The sequence below is a fragment of the Chelonia mydas genome, chromosome 14 (genome assembly GCF_015237465.2).
Source record: "Chelonia mydas isolate rCheMyd1 chromosome 14, rCheMyd1.pri.v2, whole genome shotgun sequence".
Lineage (NCBI taxonomy): Eukaryota > Metazoa > Chordata > Testudines > Cheloniidae > Chelonia > Chelonia mydas.
The window spans coordinates 9348609-9368769 of NC_051254.2; the positions used below are offsets into that span (position 1 = coordinate 9348609).

At 43.0% G+C, this 20161-nt stretch overlaps 2 protein-coding genes across 3 annotated transcripts in view; both read left to right on the plus strand.

Moving 5' to 3' along the window:
- The first annotated feature begins 1236 nt into the window (after positions 1-1236).
- On the plus strand, positions 1237-19068 carry UTP6 (UTP6 small subunit processome component). The gene is made up of 19 exons (XM_037914131.2): positions 1237-1518; positions 3485-3569; positions 4108-4149; positions 4242-4334; positions 5018-5065; positions 5335-5398; positions 6222-6340; positions 7820-7897; positions 8629-8710; positions 9569-9650; positions 10284-10465; positions 12914-12993; positions 14529-14606; positions 14781-14960; positions 15797-15877; positions 17476-17585; positions 17673-17739; positions 18059-18131; positions 18774-19068. The coding sequence occupies exons 1-19, from the start codon at positions 1427-1429 to the stop codon at positions 18929-18931; spliced, it is 1794 nt and encodes a 597-aa protein (XP_037770059.1). The 5' UTR covers positions 1237-1426; the 3' UTR covers positions 18932-19068.
- Positions 12170-20161, plus strand: part of COPRS (coordinator of PRMT5 and differentiation stimulator) — a 51665-nt gene continuing 43673 nt past the window's right edge. Inside the window, exon 1 of one of the 2 annotated variants that reach the window (XM_043528358.1) lies at positions 12170-12694. The gene's annotated coding sequence lies outside the window, so the exon portion shown is untranslated. The remainder of the gene's footprint in view (positions 12695-20161) is intronic. The other variant, XM_043528352.1, reaches the window with a different exon arrangement.

The following is a 20161-nucleotide window of genomic DNA, read 5'->3' on the forward strand; positions in this document are numbered from 1 at the left end:
TCTCTTTTCCAAACTGAACAGTCCCAGTCTTTTTAATCTCTCCTCATACGGAATCTGTTCCATATCCCTGATAATTTTTGTTGTCCTTCTATGTACCTTTTCCAGTTCTAATATATCTTTTTTTGAAATGCGGGAACCAGAACTGCATAGAGCATTGAAGGAATGGGTGTACCATGGATTTATGTAGTGACATTATGATATTATGACTAAAGGCTGTGTTTTACTCCCCCAAACAGCTGAGTAAAAGCTGTGACAATCTAGCTCTATATGAGTACTAAATATTTAAAATCCCATTCATGATTTTATAAAATCAAACCTAATCTTCTCAAAGGTTCCTGATTTCCAGGGCATCACTCATTTTAGAACCACGGTTCCCTACCGTCTACACAAATTTCATGTCCCCTATGGTTGCCAATTCTTTATATCAGAAACAATTGACCATGGAACCGAGGTTATAGACCCGTTGGAAGAAATCACACAGTATTTTAAGTTCCCTGCATGAATAGTTTATTTCTCTCTCTCATTCTAGGTCTTTGTCACACCTTGATTGTGACCTGCATTTTGGCTTTGATAAATCAGCTAGAACTGTTCAAAAAATATCAAAATTCAAAATGCCAAGACATTTTTTTGTAAGACTGTTGACCAATGAACAAACAAAAGGATGAAATTTGGGACCAACTCTTGAACTAACCTTATTCAAAGCGTTCCAGTCTACCTGCAATTTGGGAGAGTTAGGCCCTGATTCTGCAAGGAGCTAGTGTTCAAAAAGCATGAGTCAGGCCTTGAAAAATCGTAAGATTACTTTCAAAAATCTCATGATTTTTAAAATTAGGGGTTCTTTATATTTTCTCTTCGTGGGGTTTATTTAGCCTTGCGGGGGGGGGGAGTGTCACATTTTCCAGATTTCCCCTTGAAAGGGCTAGACATGTATTTTTTGTTTAAGCGAAAGCTGAGCATCTCCTACAGCCACAGGGCCCCCAAGCTGGCAGCTTTACAAAACCCACCCCCTAGAAACAACTCCCAACACAAGCTGGCAACACACAGCCAGCGGCAGCCCCGGGTCCCTGGGATTCCAGCTCCGCTCGGATCCACTCGCAGGATCAGGGCCTGTAGGAAACGAGCTTGAGAAAGGTCCCCTGGAAACCCATCCAGCCAAACCCTCCCTGCGCGGCGGGACCTGGGCAGGGGCTGGGGCGGAGCCCGGCTCCTGGGGGCTGCCGCAGCGGCCGATGCTTCGGGAGCCGGCGCCGGCCGCAGTGGCGGCAGGCGCCGCAAGGGGGCGGCAGAGCCACGTGCCCGGCGCAAGGGGGAAGGTGGCGGCTCCCCGGGCTGAGGCCCAGGCCGGAAGCCGCGCCGGCGCTGCCGAGTCGCACATGGGCTTTGGTTGCTCCGGCCCCGCCGCTCGCCCCGCGCTGCAGCGCCCGCCATGGCGGAGAGGATCGAGCAGCGCATCGAGGGCCGGCTCCCGGAGCTGGAGCAGCTGGAGCGGGTCGGGCTGTTCACGCGCAAAGAGATAAAGTGAGAGGGGCTGGGCTAGGGGATCGGGGCCCGGGGGATCGGGCCCGGGGAGGTCCGGAGGGGGGCCGGCAGAGGGCTGGTTTCATAGAGTGTAAGGCCGAGAGAGAGAGAGAGATCCGTGAGTAGCGTGTGTGTCTCAGGCCAGGAAATACCCTCCAGGACCCCTGTATTGAACCCAGTCAGTCTAATCGGGCTAGCCCCCGGGATACAAAACTAGCCAAGGCCTCCTGCAATGGCAGGGAAAGGGAGTTGTTCAGGTAATAGGTGCCCAGGTTCCCAGCAGGCCCCATGCTGCAGAGGAAGTCCCCGCTCCCCCCAGGGTTCCTGCCAATCTGACCCGGGGGAGGGGGGGGAGCGTCCTTCCTAGCCTCAAACCTGGACTTCAGTTGGACCCTGAGCACGTGAGCAAGACACAGCAGCCGGGTAGATAAGCTAGAGGTTTCTCTGTAGTACCTCGCAGCATTGGTCCATTGTCCCATCTCCGCTGTGGCCATCCCCTGAAGCTTCAGAGGAAGTTTGACTGTTCTCCACCCCCACTTGCAATCACATATGACCAATTGTGCACTGGGGGGGGGAATCCTTCCTGACTCCTCCAGGCACGGTCTGAAGACGGGAAGCATGAGGTTTGATTACAGTCGTTGTCTGAACCTGCAAGTGCTCTGAGTATGTTGAGAGAAATAACAAGCAATCCTATTTTCTCCACGTCCCATGAAGGCAAGGGATGAACAGGGAGATTCATAGAATCCAAGGCCAGAAGGGATTATCTTAATCGTCAAGTTGAGCCCCTGCACGTAGAGGCTATAGAACTTCTCCCAGGCTAGACTAGAGCCCAGTGGATGGGGCCTCTGGGGGTCAGGGCGGAGACTGGGCTGGAGCCCAAGGGATTACTTCTAGAGGGACAGAGCCCAGGTATTGTGGGGAAGGGAAGGTTGAGCTTGAAGCTGCATTATGGGGTGGGAGCTGAGGCTATTGGGGGGTCTGAGAAAACAGCCATATTGTTGGGGAGATGTAGAGACTGAGCTAGAACCAAGGTTACTGGGGTCAGAGGCCAGGTTATTAGGGGGAGGGATGGATGGAGATTATTGGGATGAAGGGCTGAGCCAGAATCGGGACCCGCGTTATGAGGCGAGGGGGACTGGGGCTGCATCGGCGCTCAGAGCCCAGTTTATTAGGGAGACGGGTGTAGGACATTGGTTGTGGGAGGCAAAAGCTGGACTACAGCTCATATTATTGGAGAAGGGGCTGAGCCTGAGCCAGTATTATCAGGGTCTGTGAGGAGGAGCAGGCAGAGGCTTGGGTAGAATCCTACAGGTTACTGGAGGGTGGGAGAGGACCCACCTGGGTCCAGTTATGGGAGAGGCAAATGGAGGCTGAAATAGAGCTCCACGCGCATGTTGTTGGAGGTGGTGAGCAGAGCACAGGTTTTTGTCAGGCAGGAGTAGTAACACCAGTTTAGCAACTAAACTAAAAAATCCAAGGGATGTAGGCAGTCATTTGCCAGAATGGTGATTAACGTTCGAAAAGGGAGGTTTTTGGCTTAATTTTAATTTTCTCTGGCTCAGAGGAAGCTGTGTGTGGACTGGAAATCTGCCTTGTGTTTTATTTGAGGCTGTTGTAGCAACTGAGTAGAAACGGTGAGTAGTATGGGAGACAATCCAAGAACCCAAGGTCCAAAGAGGCTCAGTGCCTGTAACTGTAGGATGTCACAATGGGCGGAGAACGAATTCAAGAATGAACAGAATGGGGACCCTACCTCCGTCACAAACACATGTAACAATTTGACACTTCATTGTTTGGTCATCATTTGACTCTTGCCATGTGGAAAAGGAATGACAAGAACAAAACTGAACTTAAAACCTGCCCTGTAGAAAATACCTGTGGTGCTGTACACTGCAGCAACGTCAGTTTTTCTGGGATTAAAAATAAGTAAAGAATGCCTAAAAATGGAATTCTTACATTTCTCCAGGGCAGTCATTAAGAAGGCCTCAGCTCTAGAATACAAAATACAGAGGAGAGCTCTCCATAAGGAAGACTTTATCAATTACATTCAGGTACATTTTATTAAGGGTTATTGTGTTCGTCAGGTCCTTTAATAACGTTAACATTACTTGAGGAAGCATGTGCTAGTGGTTAAAGCACCGGACTGGGAATCGGGTGTTCTGGTTTCTGTTCTTGACTCTGGCACAGACTTGCTATGTGACCCTGGACAAGACACCTACTTTTGTTGTGCGTCAGCTTCCTTCGCTGTTCAGAAATGTTGAGGCTTAGCTAAGACACCCTCCTAAAGGTGCTAGAGAAATGCAATTTATTATTAATAATAAAGTGTGACCTATTTTGTGGTAGCATTTAACTATTAATTGAACTTGAGAGCGTCTGAAATGTCACACCTGATATAAATAGTCCAACTGGGGTGCTGGCAACTTCCATAGCTGCATAACTGACAAATGTTTGGCTCTAACTTGATAACTACTCTGTCATGGCTATAATTCTTATTGTCCACCTGATTAGCTATTTAACAGCTATAAAGGGTTTGACCTGGAAACTTTTTTCTTTCAATTACTTTGTAATTGTTTTCTCCACTTCCCCTAGTATGAAATTAATCTGTTGGAACTGATCAAGAAAAGAAGATCGGTAAGTTGATGAACTCCTTACGATACAAAGTAGCATAAATCAAACCTTGACAGGGCAGGAAAATTAACAATTATTTTTTTCCCACTCCTCAGCGCATTGGATATTCATTTAAGAAGGATGAGATTGAGTATTCTATTGTGCAGAGAATACATGGCCTCTTCAAGCGTGCCACAGAAAAATGGAAAGTAAGTATATTTCCTTATGTAGGGCCTGGCAGTATTAAACAACCTCTTGATGCAATGTGATGTAAGAGAATAAATATAAGGAGAACTGCTAACAAGTATCTGTGATAATGCAGGAGAATATAAAATAAAAGTTAAATGGATGTTTGTTCAAACAGATGGTGGTAGTTTGGGGATAATGCTACAGAATCTGATACACAGCCTCTTGGAGGGACAATATTCTGCCCTGTGAACAGATGGACTCTATGATCTACTAGGTCTTTCTCCTCTCAAGCGGCTGTAGTTCTTTATATTGCCATGTGGATTTGTCTGGCAAGGGCTGGAAACTTGGAGTAGTTTCAGGTGAAGGGTATTTTCTTGAGTCATCTGGCAGTAATACCTCTTCCTGATGAAGGAACTGTGCTGATGAGTTCTGTATGGTGCAGGAAGATGATGGGGAAAGAGGAGACTGTATTTGGGGATTGAGGGATGGGATCCTTGAGGCAGCCTTGAAGGGATGCAGGGATTTGCATGCATGGGTGGAAGGTGTGAAGGAAGGGAGTACCACAAGCAGCAGAGTGACTGCTCTACTTCAGTCATAACAAATGTATGCTCTATACTTTTTTCAAAATGCAAGCAGTTCTGAAGATGTATTGTTGCAGTGTTGTTTCTTCCTAGTTAATCCTATCTCCTTGCCTTTCCACTAGGATGACGTTCAGCTGTGGTTGTCACATGTGGCTTTTTGCAAGAAATGGGTGAGTATTCAAAATGTTACTTTTCTGTAATTTTATAGAAGTAACATCTTTAATGCTGAACAAATATGAGGAATGCCATTCCCAAAAGGCAATCTTTTTCTGGGGAGGGAAGTTACTAAAAATAGTGGGGTTGGAATGGAAATGCCTTTTTCATCACAACTGTACTGTCGCTGTCAATACTCCGTAATGCATCTTTGTTGCAGATGGTTCAGGTCAATGCTAAAATGTTCACAACAGGTAAAACTCAAGGAGTTCTCTTGTCTTTACAGAATAAAAAAATTCAGCTTAGCAAGGTGTTTTCTGCCATGCTAGCCATTCATCCGAACAAGCCAGGTACAGTAAAATGCTTTTTAGTATCTTGCATTCAAATCATAGAATATCAGGGTTGGAAGGGACCTCAGGAGGTCATCTAGTCCAATCCCCTGCTCAAAGCAGGACCAATCCCCAACTAAATCATCCCAGCCAGAGCTTTGTCAAGCCTGACCTTAAAAACTTCTAAGGAAGGAGATTCCACCACCTCCGTAGGTAACGCATTCCAGTGTTTCACCATCCTCCTAGAGAAAAAGTTTTTCTTAATATCCAACCTAAACCTCCCCCACTGCAACTTGAGACCATTACTCCTCGTTCTGTCATTGCTACCACTGCGAACAGCCTAGATCCATCCTCTTTGGAACCCCCTTTCAAGTAGTTGAAAGCAGCTATCAAATGCCCCCTCAATCAGCCAGTTTGGTTCATTTAGAAGAACAATATAATATGCTACCGTGACAAACTACTGTCAATCCAACCTACTGCTCTTTGAGATCCCAGTTCAACTCCTTAACAGTCCCTCTCTTGCATTTTGCACCTTGCTGCTCCTCTAAAGGGAATGTCACTGCAATGAGAGGGCTCTGAAGGAAGGATCGTGCTAGCAGATCAGGAAAAATGGTGTCTGTAGGTGTCCTCAGGCCTCGAAGGCCCTTCCCCAAAGGAGAGCAGGGAACTACACAAATATCCCTGAAGTGGAACACTTTGAACGGACTAAGCTCCCCCTTGCGCCCCCCTTGGGTTTAAAGTCATGTATTGTATTTTCTCGGTGGTACCTTCCAGAATTGCCTCTCTTCTCCCATTAGTCTTGTAGCAGAGACTGATGCAGATCCATTTGTGTGTTCCATTGTAGCATTGTGGATTATGGCTGCCAAGTGGGAAATGGAGGAACGCCTCTCGTCCGAAAGTGCCAGGCACTTGTTCCTTCGTGCATTGCGCTTTCATCCAGAGTCTCCAAAACTGTATCAAGAAGTGAGTTTATGATTCTGCTTCTGTGTATAGTTGTGTCTTGCAAAGATTAGTTTCCCATTGTCCTGGGAAGCGTGAGCAGATTATTGGTTTTGGACTTAAATTGGTAATATTTCATGACAGTTTTGCAAAACTGGCTTTAAACAAATCAGAGTAAAATCCTCACACCTATAGTTAGGAGAAATTCTGACTTACACTTAAATGCCTGTTTCTAGACACTGGGAGTTCTACAGGAAAAAATTGCTCTGGGTTAGAGTTTGGCATCCAAACTGTCTGCTGGGGGAGTTGTTTTATCTTAACCAATGTAGTATAAATAGCCCACATTGCAATCAGATTTGCTTTAGCCTATTTTGCCCTGTCCTCTCACATGCACTCGCTTAAAGCCTAGTTCTCCAGGAGTTTTACATTGCTGTAACTCCGTTGACTTCAACTGAGTTGCCTCTAACTTACAACAGTCTAAATGAGAACAGAATCAGGCCCTTAGTTCTGGTTTTCACATCATTAGCTATGGGCAAAGCATACTGGTTGAGAAAATGAGTTTTGAGGAATGGCTTTTGTAGGGAGCCAGTTTAGAAGTCAATGAAGGTCCCTACTCGGTAAATGTGAATTCCAGAGAAGAGAGAGAGTAAGAGCAGCTTTGTAATTACATTACTGCAAGGTTGCTTAATCACAGGAGGCCTGCATTCCCTCCTCTGGCGAAACTCCCATTCAAGTCAATGGGAGTCTTGCCTGAGTGCAGAGTATGCCAACTTCCTCTTAGTTTGTATTATAATAGCTGGCACTGCATTGTATCTAGTTATTCTAGATGGTTATTTATGCAGTAAGTGAACTTTCACGGCACGAGCAACCATAAACATGGTACAAAACAAATCCCAAAGAGGGGCTTAAGGGGTGTGTTCCTGGAGCCTTCGGCAAAGTCAGTGCTGATTGTGGGTCACGAGATTGCTATTCTAGCAGATGCTGTTTCTAAAATGGAAAAAGGCTGGTGGTCTGTCATCTGATTTCAATGTACGTACGCCTGTTAATTGGATCTAGGGCTATACAGTGATCGCTTGCAAAAGTGCACGCTTCATAATCTGCATATATAATGGGCAGTGTCCCCCTCACATCTCAGCAAAGATGGAATAGCAGATGCTGCGATGAACTGAAATATTACTAAGATGTAATTGTTGTTGCAAAGCGTTTTACTGATCACTTGCTAATGCAGTGTTATCACAAATAAAGCTATATTATAGTTGCTTAAAATATGTCAGCAAACTTCATATTGTGGTGCATTAATCCTGTGTTTTTAAAATAGCTGCTTCGTTGCTATTTTTCAAAACTTAAGTCATTCACAATAGGACTCCTAGACATTGGTGGGAAGTTCTTACGTGCAAATCTTCACAAGGCTTCCTTTAGTAAATGTCCATGTGTTTGTTTACGTGCACCATAAATATTTACCTCCCTCTTCTCCTCCCATTTTATCCTCCCTATTGCCTGCAGTATTTCAGAATGGAACTGATGCATGCTGAAAAGCAAAGAAAAGAGAAGAAAGAGTTTGAACAAGCCAAGATGGACTTGGTAGGACACTTGCAAGTTCTGTTATTTAAAATGGATTGTTTTGTAGATAGAGGGTTTTAGAAGTATGTAGTACGGTAGAACCCCGTTTCTCTGACCCTCCATTATTTGGCTCTCTCCATTAACTGAACAACTAGCGCACCCAGATCCAGAAGCGGGTGATCACTCCTGTTGCTGCTAGATGGCGCTGCAGCTTTGCACTTTCCCGTTCTCCAGGTTATCTCAATTTTTGATTATCTGATCTGGCCCAAGTCCCAGTTAGATCAGGTAATCGAGGTTCTGCTGTAATTGACTGCACTGCTAGAAGTGCACCTTTTAAATGTACTGTTTGAGATCTATAGCCATTTGGAGGAACCAGTGTGTTTGTTCAATTATAACTTACGTTCCTGTGGATATCAGACCTTTGGCTACAGGTTTATGGTCAGATCACATGGTTTATATATTTATTTGACTTTCCTTAAGGGAACACAACAGTTGTTGGTAAAGACCTTTTATTTTTGTTTGTTTTCTATACCCACCTGTTTAAAAGTAACTACCGGTTTCTGATGAAGACTAGTTAAACTGGTTTCCTCTCTTTTGTAGGGACTGATTTAATTCTAATCTGTCTGTATAAACTAGACAGAGATGTGTTGTGGTGGAAGAAAATGTCCATCACCAGTTGTAAATCTTCTTTGCAGAGAATGGAAGTTCAAAAAGAAACAAAATTCTCTAAAGTTAGTTATCTCACATTTTAGGGCGAGTTCAGTTATTCTGAGGAGGTTCTTAATGGGGAAATGGCTCGAATAATCTACAGAAATGCCGTTCAGAAAATCAAAGGTAATTGAATGCTTCCCCTCCCCTCTTGTTTAATGGAAAAAACAACCATGTTGGAGTGAGTCTCTGGTATCTAGTGTGGCTAGTCTTGGCTTCATTGTATGCACAGAGATGTGTCCTCAATTCACCCTTTCCTGCACAATTCACCCTTTCCTGCACAAAACCTGAGCAGTATGGAGGTACTAAATGGATAGCACTATTTGGTAATTCATAGCCATTTTTTCAGGCTGGCACCTTCTCTGGCTCACCTGCCTTTTGCCTGAAATAGCAGCTATTGCCTTTCCACACCCCTTATGTTTGAGTTCACAATCACTAGATCTGCATAAACACAAGATCAGGCCCATAGTCATTTGTAAAAATCAAAAAATATCTTCTGGATACAGTAGTGATGTTAATACAAATTATAAAGCACGTCTCATTAAGCCCTTCTCTCTTCCCCACATGCTGAATTGTAAATCTGCTTTTTCAACTGTGACCTCAGTTAAAACCAAACATAGAAATATTTTCAGGATCAAAAAGGATGTGACTCAATCTGCAGTCCTCACTCAAGCAAGAAGTGCCGTTCCCTTCCAAAAGACTCCCGGTGACAGTATAGGTTGCAGGGTCATGGCCTTGCTTGCCCTATTGACTAACATGAAACAGACAGTGAAAAATAAACAGATAAATAACATCTGGTCTGTCCTAATATATGCATTAGAATGATTACTTTTCAGTAGCTGGATAGATTTTACAGTATAATATTTACTTTCTTGGAAACATCTGTAAAACCTTTTAAAACCAGCAAAGATGACAGAAATGCAGTGTACCAGAGGAATGTAGTATCTTACTTGTCATTGAGTTTCTTTGCTCTCTTGATCTTAGGTGCTGAGTTCTACCTGTCCTTGCTTTCAATTGCAAAGCTCTTTGATTTTACACAAGACTTGCAAAAAGAAATTCTTGAAAAGTAAGTTGATTTAAAAAAAATAAAAATAAAAATTGCCAGTGAGGTCCTAATTTCTGGCCAGTTGACAGTTTGGTGTCAGACACACTGTACTTGGGAAGTTGGATGTTAAGATCTAACAAGACTTCTTTTTAAGAAAAAGACCAATTTTTAGTGTCAAACAAACAAACTTTGGTGCCCCAGGCAAACCAACTTTCTGGAGGAGGATGTTGTGTGTATATATAATGCAAAATTGGCTTCACTTGATAGCATGCTGACAAAATGTGGATAAAAAGCTCTTGTCCTCAGAGAATGACTTTTTACACTCGGGATAACAATTTTCAGGAAATGTATAACTTCCTAGTTCACTTAGTTGCTTGGAATTGCGTATATTAAGTTTTCCAATGCATTTCTTTTTCCAAAAGAGCTGCTTCTAAAGCTGACAGTCAAGTTCAAGCACTGTTGCAAAGAAACAGGCCAAAATTTTGGTTAACTGCCTCTTATGGAAGGGTGAAACATTTTATCAATGAAATTTAATTCCTTAGAATTATCCCCTTTGAGTAAATTGCAACTGGCGACTCCATAATTCCACTCCTCTAGAATGAGCTTGAAGCAAGATGGCAGTTCACACATGACATCGTAGACTGTGTGGGTTAGCTTGCAGGCCGAGCATGCTGATGATCCTCTTACATGGGACTACATGGCCCGTCGGGAGCTGGAGAAGGGGTCCTTGCCATCCCCAGAATGTTCATCTAAACAGATGAAAGCATCCGAGGTGGCCCAGAAGGAGGAGCGGTGCTGTGCAGTCTTTGAGGAAGCGGTGACAGCGCTCCCCACAGGTTAGAAATTCTGCTTCTATTTTAAAATTGGTTTTCTCAATATTTTTGTATACTAGCGCTTGCAAGAAATGTGGAGCAAGGCTTCCTAAGCTATTTTATAGCCGGGGCCCATATCTTAATAGAAAGGGAGTATCTTGGGGAAGCCACCTCTTCCATATCCAATTCTACGGGCCATGTCCCTGCACACTCACAAACCTGCAACATCCTTGTAGCAAAGGCACCAATTGCTTACCTGGCATAGCATACTGGAAAAGCATTTATTTTTTAGCTTTTTTTGGAATGTGATTTAGTGAATGGGGAGAGTCCGAAGCTTGCAAGCAGCCCGATCTCTGCAGACCCCTGTTCGGAAACCATTGATAGAGAATAATCAGTTTTAAGCATCTGTCTGATGGAAACCCATAGAATTCAAATATATTGTAACTAAGCAGCATATACAGAATGTTAGTGGAATTTGTTCTTGGCTCCTGCCTACACTGAACATGATTACATTTGTAAACACAACAGTAGCCCAGACATGTTTAAACAGTTTCTTTTTATATAGCTTATTTAGGGAATGACTATAGATTTACCAGCCACTTGTTTCTGTATAGTGGTATCTCTGCGTGGCGGCCCGTGGGAAGACATGGGCTGTAGTAGAATCATAGAAATGTAAGAATGGAAGGGACCTCAAGAGGACCTCTAGCTCAGCCCTCTGTGCTCAGGCAGGACCAAGTATACCTAGACCATCCTTGACAAGTGTGTGTCTTACAATCCAGCAGTGATGGGTATTCCACAACCTCCCTTGGAAGGCTGTTCCAGAGCTTAACTACCCTTATAGTTAGGTTTTCCTAATATCTAACCTAAATCTTCTTTGCTGCAGATTAAGCCCATTACTTCTTGTCCTGCCTTCAGTGGACATGGAGAACAATTGATCACAGTCCTCTTTATAGCAGCCCTTAACATATTTGAAGACTTAGAGTCCCTCTTCAGTCATCTTTTCTCAAGACTCAACGTGCCTAGTTTTTTTTAACTGTTCCTCATAGATCAGGTTTCTAAACCTTTTATCATTTTTGTAGTTCTTCTATGGACTCTCTTTGTCCACAACTTTCCTGAAGTGTGATGCCCAGAACTGGACACACAACTCCAGCTGAGGCCTCACCAGTGTTGATGAGATTGGGACAGTTACCTCCCACGTCTTACATATGCACTCATGTTAATATACTGCAGAACTACGTCATGTTGTTGGCTCATTTAATTTGTGATCCACTGTAACCCTCAGATCCTTTTCAGCATTACTGCCACCTAGCCAGTTATTCCCCACTTTGTAGTTGTGTATTTGATTTTTACTTCCTAAGTGTAGTACATGCACTTGTCTTTAGTAAATTTCATCTTGTTGATTTCAGACCAATTCTCCAATTTGTCAAGGTCATTTTGAATTCTAATCCCATCCTCCAAAGTGCTAGCAACCCATCCCAGTTTGGTGTCATCCGCACATGTTATAAGCCTACTCTTCTTTCCATTCTCCAAGTCGTTAATGAAAATGTTGACTAGTATCAGAGCCAGCACTGACCCAGTAGATATGCGGTCCCAGTTTGACAGCGAACCATTGATAACTACTCTTTGAGTACAGTCTTTCAATCAGTTGTGCACCCACCTTCTAGTAATTTCATCTAGACCACATTTCCCTAATTTGCTTATGAGAATGTCACGTGGGATTGTCAAAAACCTTACTAAAATCAAGATATATCATGTCTCCTGCTTCCCCCTCCACTCACTAAGTTAGTGACTCTGTCAAAGAAGGAAACTGGGTTGGTTTGGCATGATTTTTGTTCTTGACAAATCCATACTGGCTATTACTTATAAGCTTATTTTCCTGTAGGTGCTTACAGACTGATTGTTTAATAATTTGTCCTAGTATCTTTCCAGGTATCGAATTTAGGCTGACTGGTCTATAATTCCCTGGGTACTAGGAGCCATGGCCTATTGCTACTGTGCCTTTAGGTCCTGGAGGATAATCTCCAACCCGTGCATTTGTCCTGCCCTTGGCCTTCATGCCAGGAACCACATTTCATCCTCATTTTGGCCCCAGTTCAGCAAAACACTTAAGTACGTGCTTCACTTCCATGGATTTCAATAGAACTGGAGGATGCACTCAAAGTTAAGCATGTGCTAAAGTGCTGTTGTGAATGGGGATGGACTTAACCATGTGATTAAATGCTTTACTGACTTGAGTCCTGAATGCTCTTCAGAGTAAAATTACAATTGGATTGAAGGGTATTTGCTAAGCATTAACATCTGTAGTTTATATTGCAGACAAGTTATTTTAAATATTCATTTGGCACAATTATGGATGCATCATTGATGGTGTTTATAATTGTAGTAGTGCTTGACATCTCACTCAACAAGACAGGTGTCTGTGCTCTCTGCTATGGTTTTGTTCAGTGGTTAACTGTCCCTTTGACTTTGTAGAGGCCATGTGGAAATGCTATGTCACTTTTTGCCTGGAGAGACTTAACAGGAAAACAAATAGTGAGGAATTGAGACGGAAGGTAAGCATTCATCGTACATTCATAGTACCAAAATCTCCTGCTGTCACTGACTTCCATAATCTGTCTTCGTGATATCCTTGGAAATCTACCATAGTTTACATCAATTTGAAACAAATAATGCAGCTCATATGAGAAGAATTGGCTAGTTATTTGGACTGATAGCTGTCATTAAGGATCAGTTGTTCTCCCTATTAGGCATCCTCCTTCAGGGCTGTATAAATCAGTCTTCTCATGTGGTCATCTACCTGAAAATTGGCATGCATGTACCCAGATGTGAATCAGTCTTGTTCTGTATGGGGTGGGAAAGCCTGAAACTGATTAAACATTTTTGATTCAAGTAAATGACCAGAAGTTTGGGGCTTTCTTTGCGTTCCTGTAGTGGGGAGGAAAAATACCTTAATCATAAAACCTGAACTTTTAAGAAAATGTTGCTAACTCACATTGTATACGTTTCTTTAATGATATTTTTATAAACAAAAGCTATACAAAAATAATGTTGAGTCGAACATAACCCAACAGCAAAGAATTTTTTTAATTTCATTATATTTATAACAGTTTTAATCCAGGGATCTTAATTTTCCCTTCTAAAGTCATTTAAGTATCATCCCCATTCTACAGATGGAGAAACCGAGGCAGAGAAAGACTTGCCCTAGATCACACAGAGGGTCAGTGGAAGAATTGGAAATAGAACCCAGGTCTCCTGACTCTCAATTGTCTCAGCCTCTAGACCATGTTGCCGTATCTGGTTCTTGTCCAGTCTCATTGCAGCATTCACAAAAGAGATGGTGATCTTTAATATTCCCAAAAACGTAGTGGCCAGAACTGGGCACCTGGAATCCTTGGCTCTCCTGTATTTCCAGGACTGCTCTGTGACCTTGGCCTATTGCTTGATCTTTCTGTGGCTCAGTTAACCGGTCTGCTGGGTTATAATACATCCTGGCTTCCCAGAGGGCAAAGGAAGGTTAAAGTTGGTCAAGTGCTGTGAGCTCCTTGGAATGAAAGGCGCTGTAGGAGGACAAACTTCTTAATATGCTGTACCAGCACTGCAAAATCGTACTGACTTAAAGTAAGCATTATTTTGATGGGTAAATATAGTTTTTTCATTATCTGGATGAACAGACTTTAGTGCCTGGACTGCTGAATCTTCACCACAGCTGTGCTTAAATCAGACTGGCTGAATTAAGAAAGCTGTTGCCTTAACTATTTCCCTTGCATTTGATTCTTTAAATTAGCTATTTATGGTTTGACTCTGCCCTTAAAACTGCAAGGGAGCTTTGCTATGTTTCTTGTACAATCAGTGTGCAAGGTACCTGTATGCATCTGTCTCTAAAAGAAGGATGGAACCTTAAGGCTGAGGAACTAATGCCACTTGTAAGCTGGAATTTACAAAGGAGGCTAAAGGGGTAGGCATCCATCTTCTATTGAATTTCAGTGGGATTTGGGCTCCTTAGAAAGCCCCGGGCTTGAAAACGTAAGCTTGATTTCGGTAGACTCCAGCATGTACAGCAGCAAAGCCTATTTTCTTTCTCTTTCAGAGGCTGGAAAGGACTCTGAGTGTGTTCAGCAGAGCCCATGAGTCCACCTTGCTGCCAGAGACTTTATACAAACCGTGGGTAAGGATATATGCAGGAACTAGACTGAGGCCCTGATTCTGAATTACTTGCACTCCCAAAATTGCCATTCAAGTAAATAGGAGCTTTGGGTGTGCAGGAATGCCAGATCAGGGCCTAATTTCTTGATAAACTATGTGGACCTGTCTTGTTGATTAACTTCAACTGCTGTTTCAGCTTCACCTGTTACTGGAGGTTGGTCTTTCTGAGAGGGCCACAGAGGTAGCTGCAGCTGCAACCAAACATTTTAGCCAGTCGGTGGAAATGTGGCACACGAGACTGCACGTGCTAATCAAACTGAACAGCAGCGATGTGGCCCAGTGTTTTGAGGAGGCTGTGAGACAGGTGAAATCTAAGGTCTGTGACCATTTTAATCTGTTGTGCAATATTCTACGACAAGAACTCTCTGACCTGTGGCTTTATATTTACTTAAAATTGTAAAGCCCCAAACCAGTCTTTAAAATAAATATATATGGGCTCACCATTCAAAATACATACTATGTTCAGGTCTGTCAGTGAAATACAAACAAAATCATGACTTTTAAAAAATTTTAAACTTGAAATTCAAGGATTTGAACTATGAATCCTGGTGCTAGGTTCCATGTTCTTTTAGTGGCCAACTGGCATTCCCTGTGTCTGCCTTGGAGAGGTACCCATGTGTTCTTGCATCCCAGCATACCTGCTTTTCATGGCCGGGCAGCTGCCCCCGAAGTGCTGGGGGTGGGAATGGGATGGAGTTTAGAGCTTTGATCAGCTGGCTAGGAATTCTCCCCACCCCAGGTGCCTGCAGCTGAACTCCACGAGGTGGAGGAGACAGGAAGGGTATCTATTTCCCCCTTCTGCTGCCTTTGGACTTCTCTGTCTGGAGATACAAAAGTACCCACTCCAAGCATGATAGTCTACCAGCTGTTAAGCCAGGCAACATTTTCCACCTGGAGAGGAGGAAGATTATGGAGGCATATGTAATCTGTAGTTGCTGTTTGTGCATGGGAACTAGTCCTTTGTTCATGACAGCCCCTTTTGATGGGTGATTTTGCATCCAGATATACAGCATCTACGTTAGAACATGGGTGGATGTTGGCTGGAAATGTGTGTGTAAAATTGTTTTTAAACTCTCTGGTGACTGTTGCATTTTTATGCAGATCAAGCTGAGGCTTGGCCCTGAGTTTTCACTGCTTCCTTTTCTTTTATAGGGCTGTTTGCCGTTATGGACTTTATGGGTGGAATGGGGTGAAGGAGCAAGCAGCAAGGAAGACACAGAAGCCCTCTACCAGGTATTTGGCTGATGGAAATATAATCCTCTTACTGTGTGAAATGGACTAGAAAGTCAATAATGGCCATGAGATACTGGGACAGTACGTGGGACATGCTTAACAAGCGTTTTCTACAGGCAGCCCTAGTCTCAGGCTTTGATCACCAGTCTGAATGCAGTGCTGCTGAAGCATTTGGGGAAAATGTTTAAAGAGGACTAAGTGCCATTGGCTCTAAGGGTATGTTTGTGCAGCCCATGACGGTGAGCTTTCCAGCTTGGCTCGACAGGCTTAAGGCAGTGGGGCTAGTGCTCTAAAAATAGCTGTGTAGACAGCGCTTTGAAATTGTGGCTCTGAAGCTTAGGGAGAGGGGTGGGCTCCAGAGCCCCAGCTCCAGCCTGAGCCACAACATCTACACATCTGGTTTTAGCACAGTAACAGAAGCCAGTCTGCCAGCCCGGGCTGGGAGGCTTGCTGTCGCAGGCTGCGTAGTCTAAATCAGTTAGACTCTGAAGCATAAGTCACTTCTGAAAATGGGGCTTAGGTTCCTAAGTCATTTTTAAAAAATTTACCCCTATAATATCTTTGTGGCTTACAATTTGTGTCCTATTTTCAACTGTCAGTCTGTAAAATATTCTCTTGCACACTGTGGTAAACCCAGGACAAACAGCTACAAAAAAGGGAGGGGTAGTAATTAGTCCCAGGGGATTAAAAGGCCTCTCCCTGTCCACAGAGGAGAACCATGGGGAAATAAGGTTCAGATGGAAAAGGGGTTGCTAGGGAGCTAATTAGGTTCAGCTGGCTCCAACTGCTGGAGACCTTTTTTTAAACCCTCCCCAGCCTGGAAGTGGGGTGGGGTGAGAGAAGCAGGGAAGCTGCCAGTAGGCTAAGGCCAGCAAGACACCGAACCCTTCAAGGAAGGGAGGCTGCAGTCCCTTCCCAGAAGGGAAGGAAAGCAAGCACAAGGGACTGATCAGGGAAAGGAATAACCGGACCCTGTGCTACCTGTAAGGATTTGCCTTGCCCAAGCCGGTGTCTGCAAGGCTAAAAAGGACCGAGTCTGCTGAGGAGAACAAGGTACTTTGCCACAACACCTAACCTGCTTTAGGAGCATGAATACTGTACCAGAAAATTAGAGGAAAAACATTTTGGTTCTAATCCCAACAGAGACCCCCCCTGAGTAGCCTTGGACAAAACACTTCACTTCTCTGCCTCAGTTTCTCTACTTGTAAATGTAAAATATTTGCTTCTTATGGGACATTTGAGAATTAATTTGTTTGTAAAACATTTTGAGATCCTCCAGATGAGAAGTGCTGTGGAAATGCAAAGTATTAACTCTTTAAACTGACTTGAATATTGGAAAGGAAGAAATTTTAGCTCTGATTTAATTTTAGAGGTTTGTAGTTGAAAAATATTGGGTTTGCTACATCTGCAATTTCTCAGCTACAGTTTAGGATACTCTTTTTTTTCCAATACTTGAAATTCAGCCTCTTTCTCAGGAGACAGATACTTGATGCCAGTGTATATGAAAATGGAGACAAGGAATTGGAAGGAATTATTTGGTATAGTTCTCTGTAATTACTTTGTAACTGTAGCAAAGATCCTGTGTGTTTAACTTGCAGAGATCCTTATTTGTCACAGCGCCAGCTGACTCAGTAACCATGAAAGAGAAGTACCTTGATTGGGCCTACAGAGATGGCGGTTATAAGAAAGCAAAGAAAGTCTTTACCAGGTGAAAAATAAAAATCTGAAATCTGGTCTTTCTAACATATGTTTGGAGGAGATCTGAAGTCTAAAGTTCTTAATGCTTTCATTTTAGCCTGCATGAAAGTCGCCCATTTTCACTCAAGTTCTTCAGGAAAATGATCGAAATAGAGAAGGAGCAAGTAAGTGTTACATATCAACTTAGTATTGTATTTTGTAGGACATGTGTTACAGCTTTGGAGTTGAATAGGAAGGGGTAGTTGTCTGAGTATAATGTAATTAGTTTCCAGTCATCTCCATATTTGTCTTCTAAAGTGGATCCACAACATGTAATATAAAACCAAGTCACATATGGTAACTAGTCTTCAAACTTCTGAGCTGTCTGTGTGTGTGTGTGTAACAATTTAATTAGCATAACTTTTTTGTTCAAGTATCTAATAATGCAGCAGCTTGGTTTGTTTCTGTATACCATCAGTGGTCTTTAAACTCTTCCTTTCTTAGGAATCCTGCAAGATGCTTAATCTGAGAGAATACTATGAACGTGCCCTGAGAGAGTTTGGTTCTACAGATTCTGGTATGTTTCAGAGTAGCAGATTCTGGTATGGAGGCTTTTTTGTTCAGTGTCTTTGTTTCCATCAAGCTAGAAGAAGGGGTGATCTTCCTTCCCATATGTCTGCTAAACTGCATAGTGCAGTTTGCTGATGCTGTGCCTTTAACAGGGCACAGTGAATTTGCCCCATAGAACTTTTAGTCTAGGGGCCTGATTCCAACAAATACTCATGTGGGTAGTCCCACTGAAGTCAGCGGGATTACTTGTGTGAGTCAGGGCTTGTGGGGTTTGTTGACATTGGCTGGCCTAGGGTGAAGCACGCATCTGTAACTCACTAGTTTTTGTAAAAAGTACAAATCAAGCGTGTGTAAACGTGTTCATTTACACAACATCCCTTTGAGGATAGTATTTCCATTTTACAGATGGTCTGCATATAGGTTAAGCATGTCTCTGTCACAGCTGGGAAGAAAACCCAGCTCTCTGGACTCCATGTCTGGACTATAACCCCTAGGCAAAGCTTCCTCTGTACAAAGAATCAAACAGTTGGACTTCACTATATTCACATATGTAACATTTTAATGTGGAGAGCCTCTATGTTAGGCCTGGTCATGTGTGTGTTATCACAGCCAGATCAGAAAGTAACTAGATTTTCTTTTTCTTTAAAAGATCTCTGGCTAGATTACATCAAAGAGGAGCTAAGCCATCCCCAAGGCAAACCGGTAAACTGTGGGAGCATTCACTGGAGAGCTATGAAGATGCTAGAGGGAGAGCTAGTGGAAAAATTTGTTTCCAAATACACTTTGCTGCAAACTGGACACTTGTGAAAAATGCAGATTGCGTTGAACTTGCAAATGTTTCTGACAGACAATATCAAAGCGCAGAATTTCCGGAGTTGGTTGGCTGTCCAGATTTTTCAATTTGTTGTACAAGATTCTGAAAATAAATACGTTCCTGAACCATCCTACTACATACGTTATTTTCAAGTACGTTGGAATTCATCTGTGGTCCCAACACGCAGCTGCTACTAGTGTTGCATGTCTCAGTCGTGAGTTCCTGTGAGAGGGTACAAATCCACAGTTACAGAAGAGGAAAAACTCATCACAAAGCAAGTGAAGGCATCGATCAGTGTATTTGTTACTGAGAACTTCTGAGAGCAAACGCTCCCAACAGTCAACGCTGTCTGGTGTGGTAAATAGCCACTATACATCAGATTTCACACATTTAAAAGTTTATATTAAAACTAAAATAGATGCAAAGAAATTTAATTTCAGTAGAAACTGCAGCTTGGGTATCATGCCCATATAGAGCAATGCAAAATGGAACGTAAAGCAACAGTAATTCTGAAAGCAAAGGGACCAACTTTCAAAGTGAGGTTTGGTGATAGAGGTAGTTTGAGTATTTGCATGAAGTGGACCTTGCCCCTTTCCAACATAACAGGCAGTCATTTAATTTACTAAATTGTAACTTATTGAAATTTGCTATTATCCATTCTTTTTCACAATTTTATATTTAAATAACTATCTCAATATGGCCAATTTAAACTCTTTCCATAAACTTAAAGTCCTGTGTAAACTTTTAGAAGCTATTTTCTAAATCGTTAAACAGAGAAATATTTCTAAACAGAGAAATATTTTCTGAAAATCTACTAATTGCAGTGCACAAGAACATTAAAATGTTTTCTAATTGTACAGGGAGCATCCTGGACACTGAGGAGCAATAAAGAATTGCTTGAAAAGAGTTTGGTAAGCATTAGGGACTGCTCTGACTTTGCATTTGACTTGCTACCTATGATTGATTCACCACCCTCGAAAATGATAAGCTTGTAGAGCAAGGAACGGCAAACTTTTTGGCCCGAGGGCCACATCTGGGAATAGAAATTGTATGGTGGGCCATGAATGCTCAGGAAATTGGGTTTGGGGTGCGGGAGGGGGTGAGGGCTCTGATTGGGGGTGTGGGCTCCAGGGTGGGGCCACAAATAAGGAGTTCAGGGTGTAGGAGGGGGCTCCGGGCTGGAGCAGGGGAGTAGGGTGGGGAGGGGGAGGACTCTGGGGTGG

Excerpts from the sequence above, each read along its gene's own strand:
- UTP6 (XM_037914131.2), top strand. The coding sequence starts at position 1,427 with ATGGCGGAGAGGATCGAGCAGCGCATCGAGGGCCGGCTCCCGGAGCTG. Across the intron at positions 4,150-4,241 it reads TGATCAAGAAAAGAAGATCG|CGCATTGGATATTCATTTAA; the intron begins GTAAGTTGATGA and ends CCCACTCCTCAG. Across the intron at positions 4,335-5,017 it reads GTGCCACAGAAAAATGGAAA|GATGACGTTCAGCTGTGGTT; the intron begins GTAAGTATATTT and ends CCTTTCCACTAG.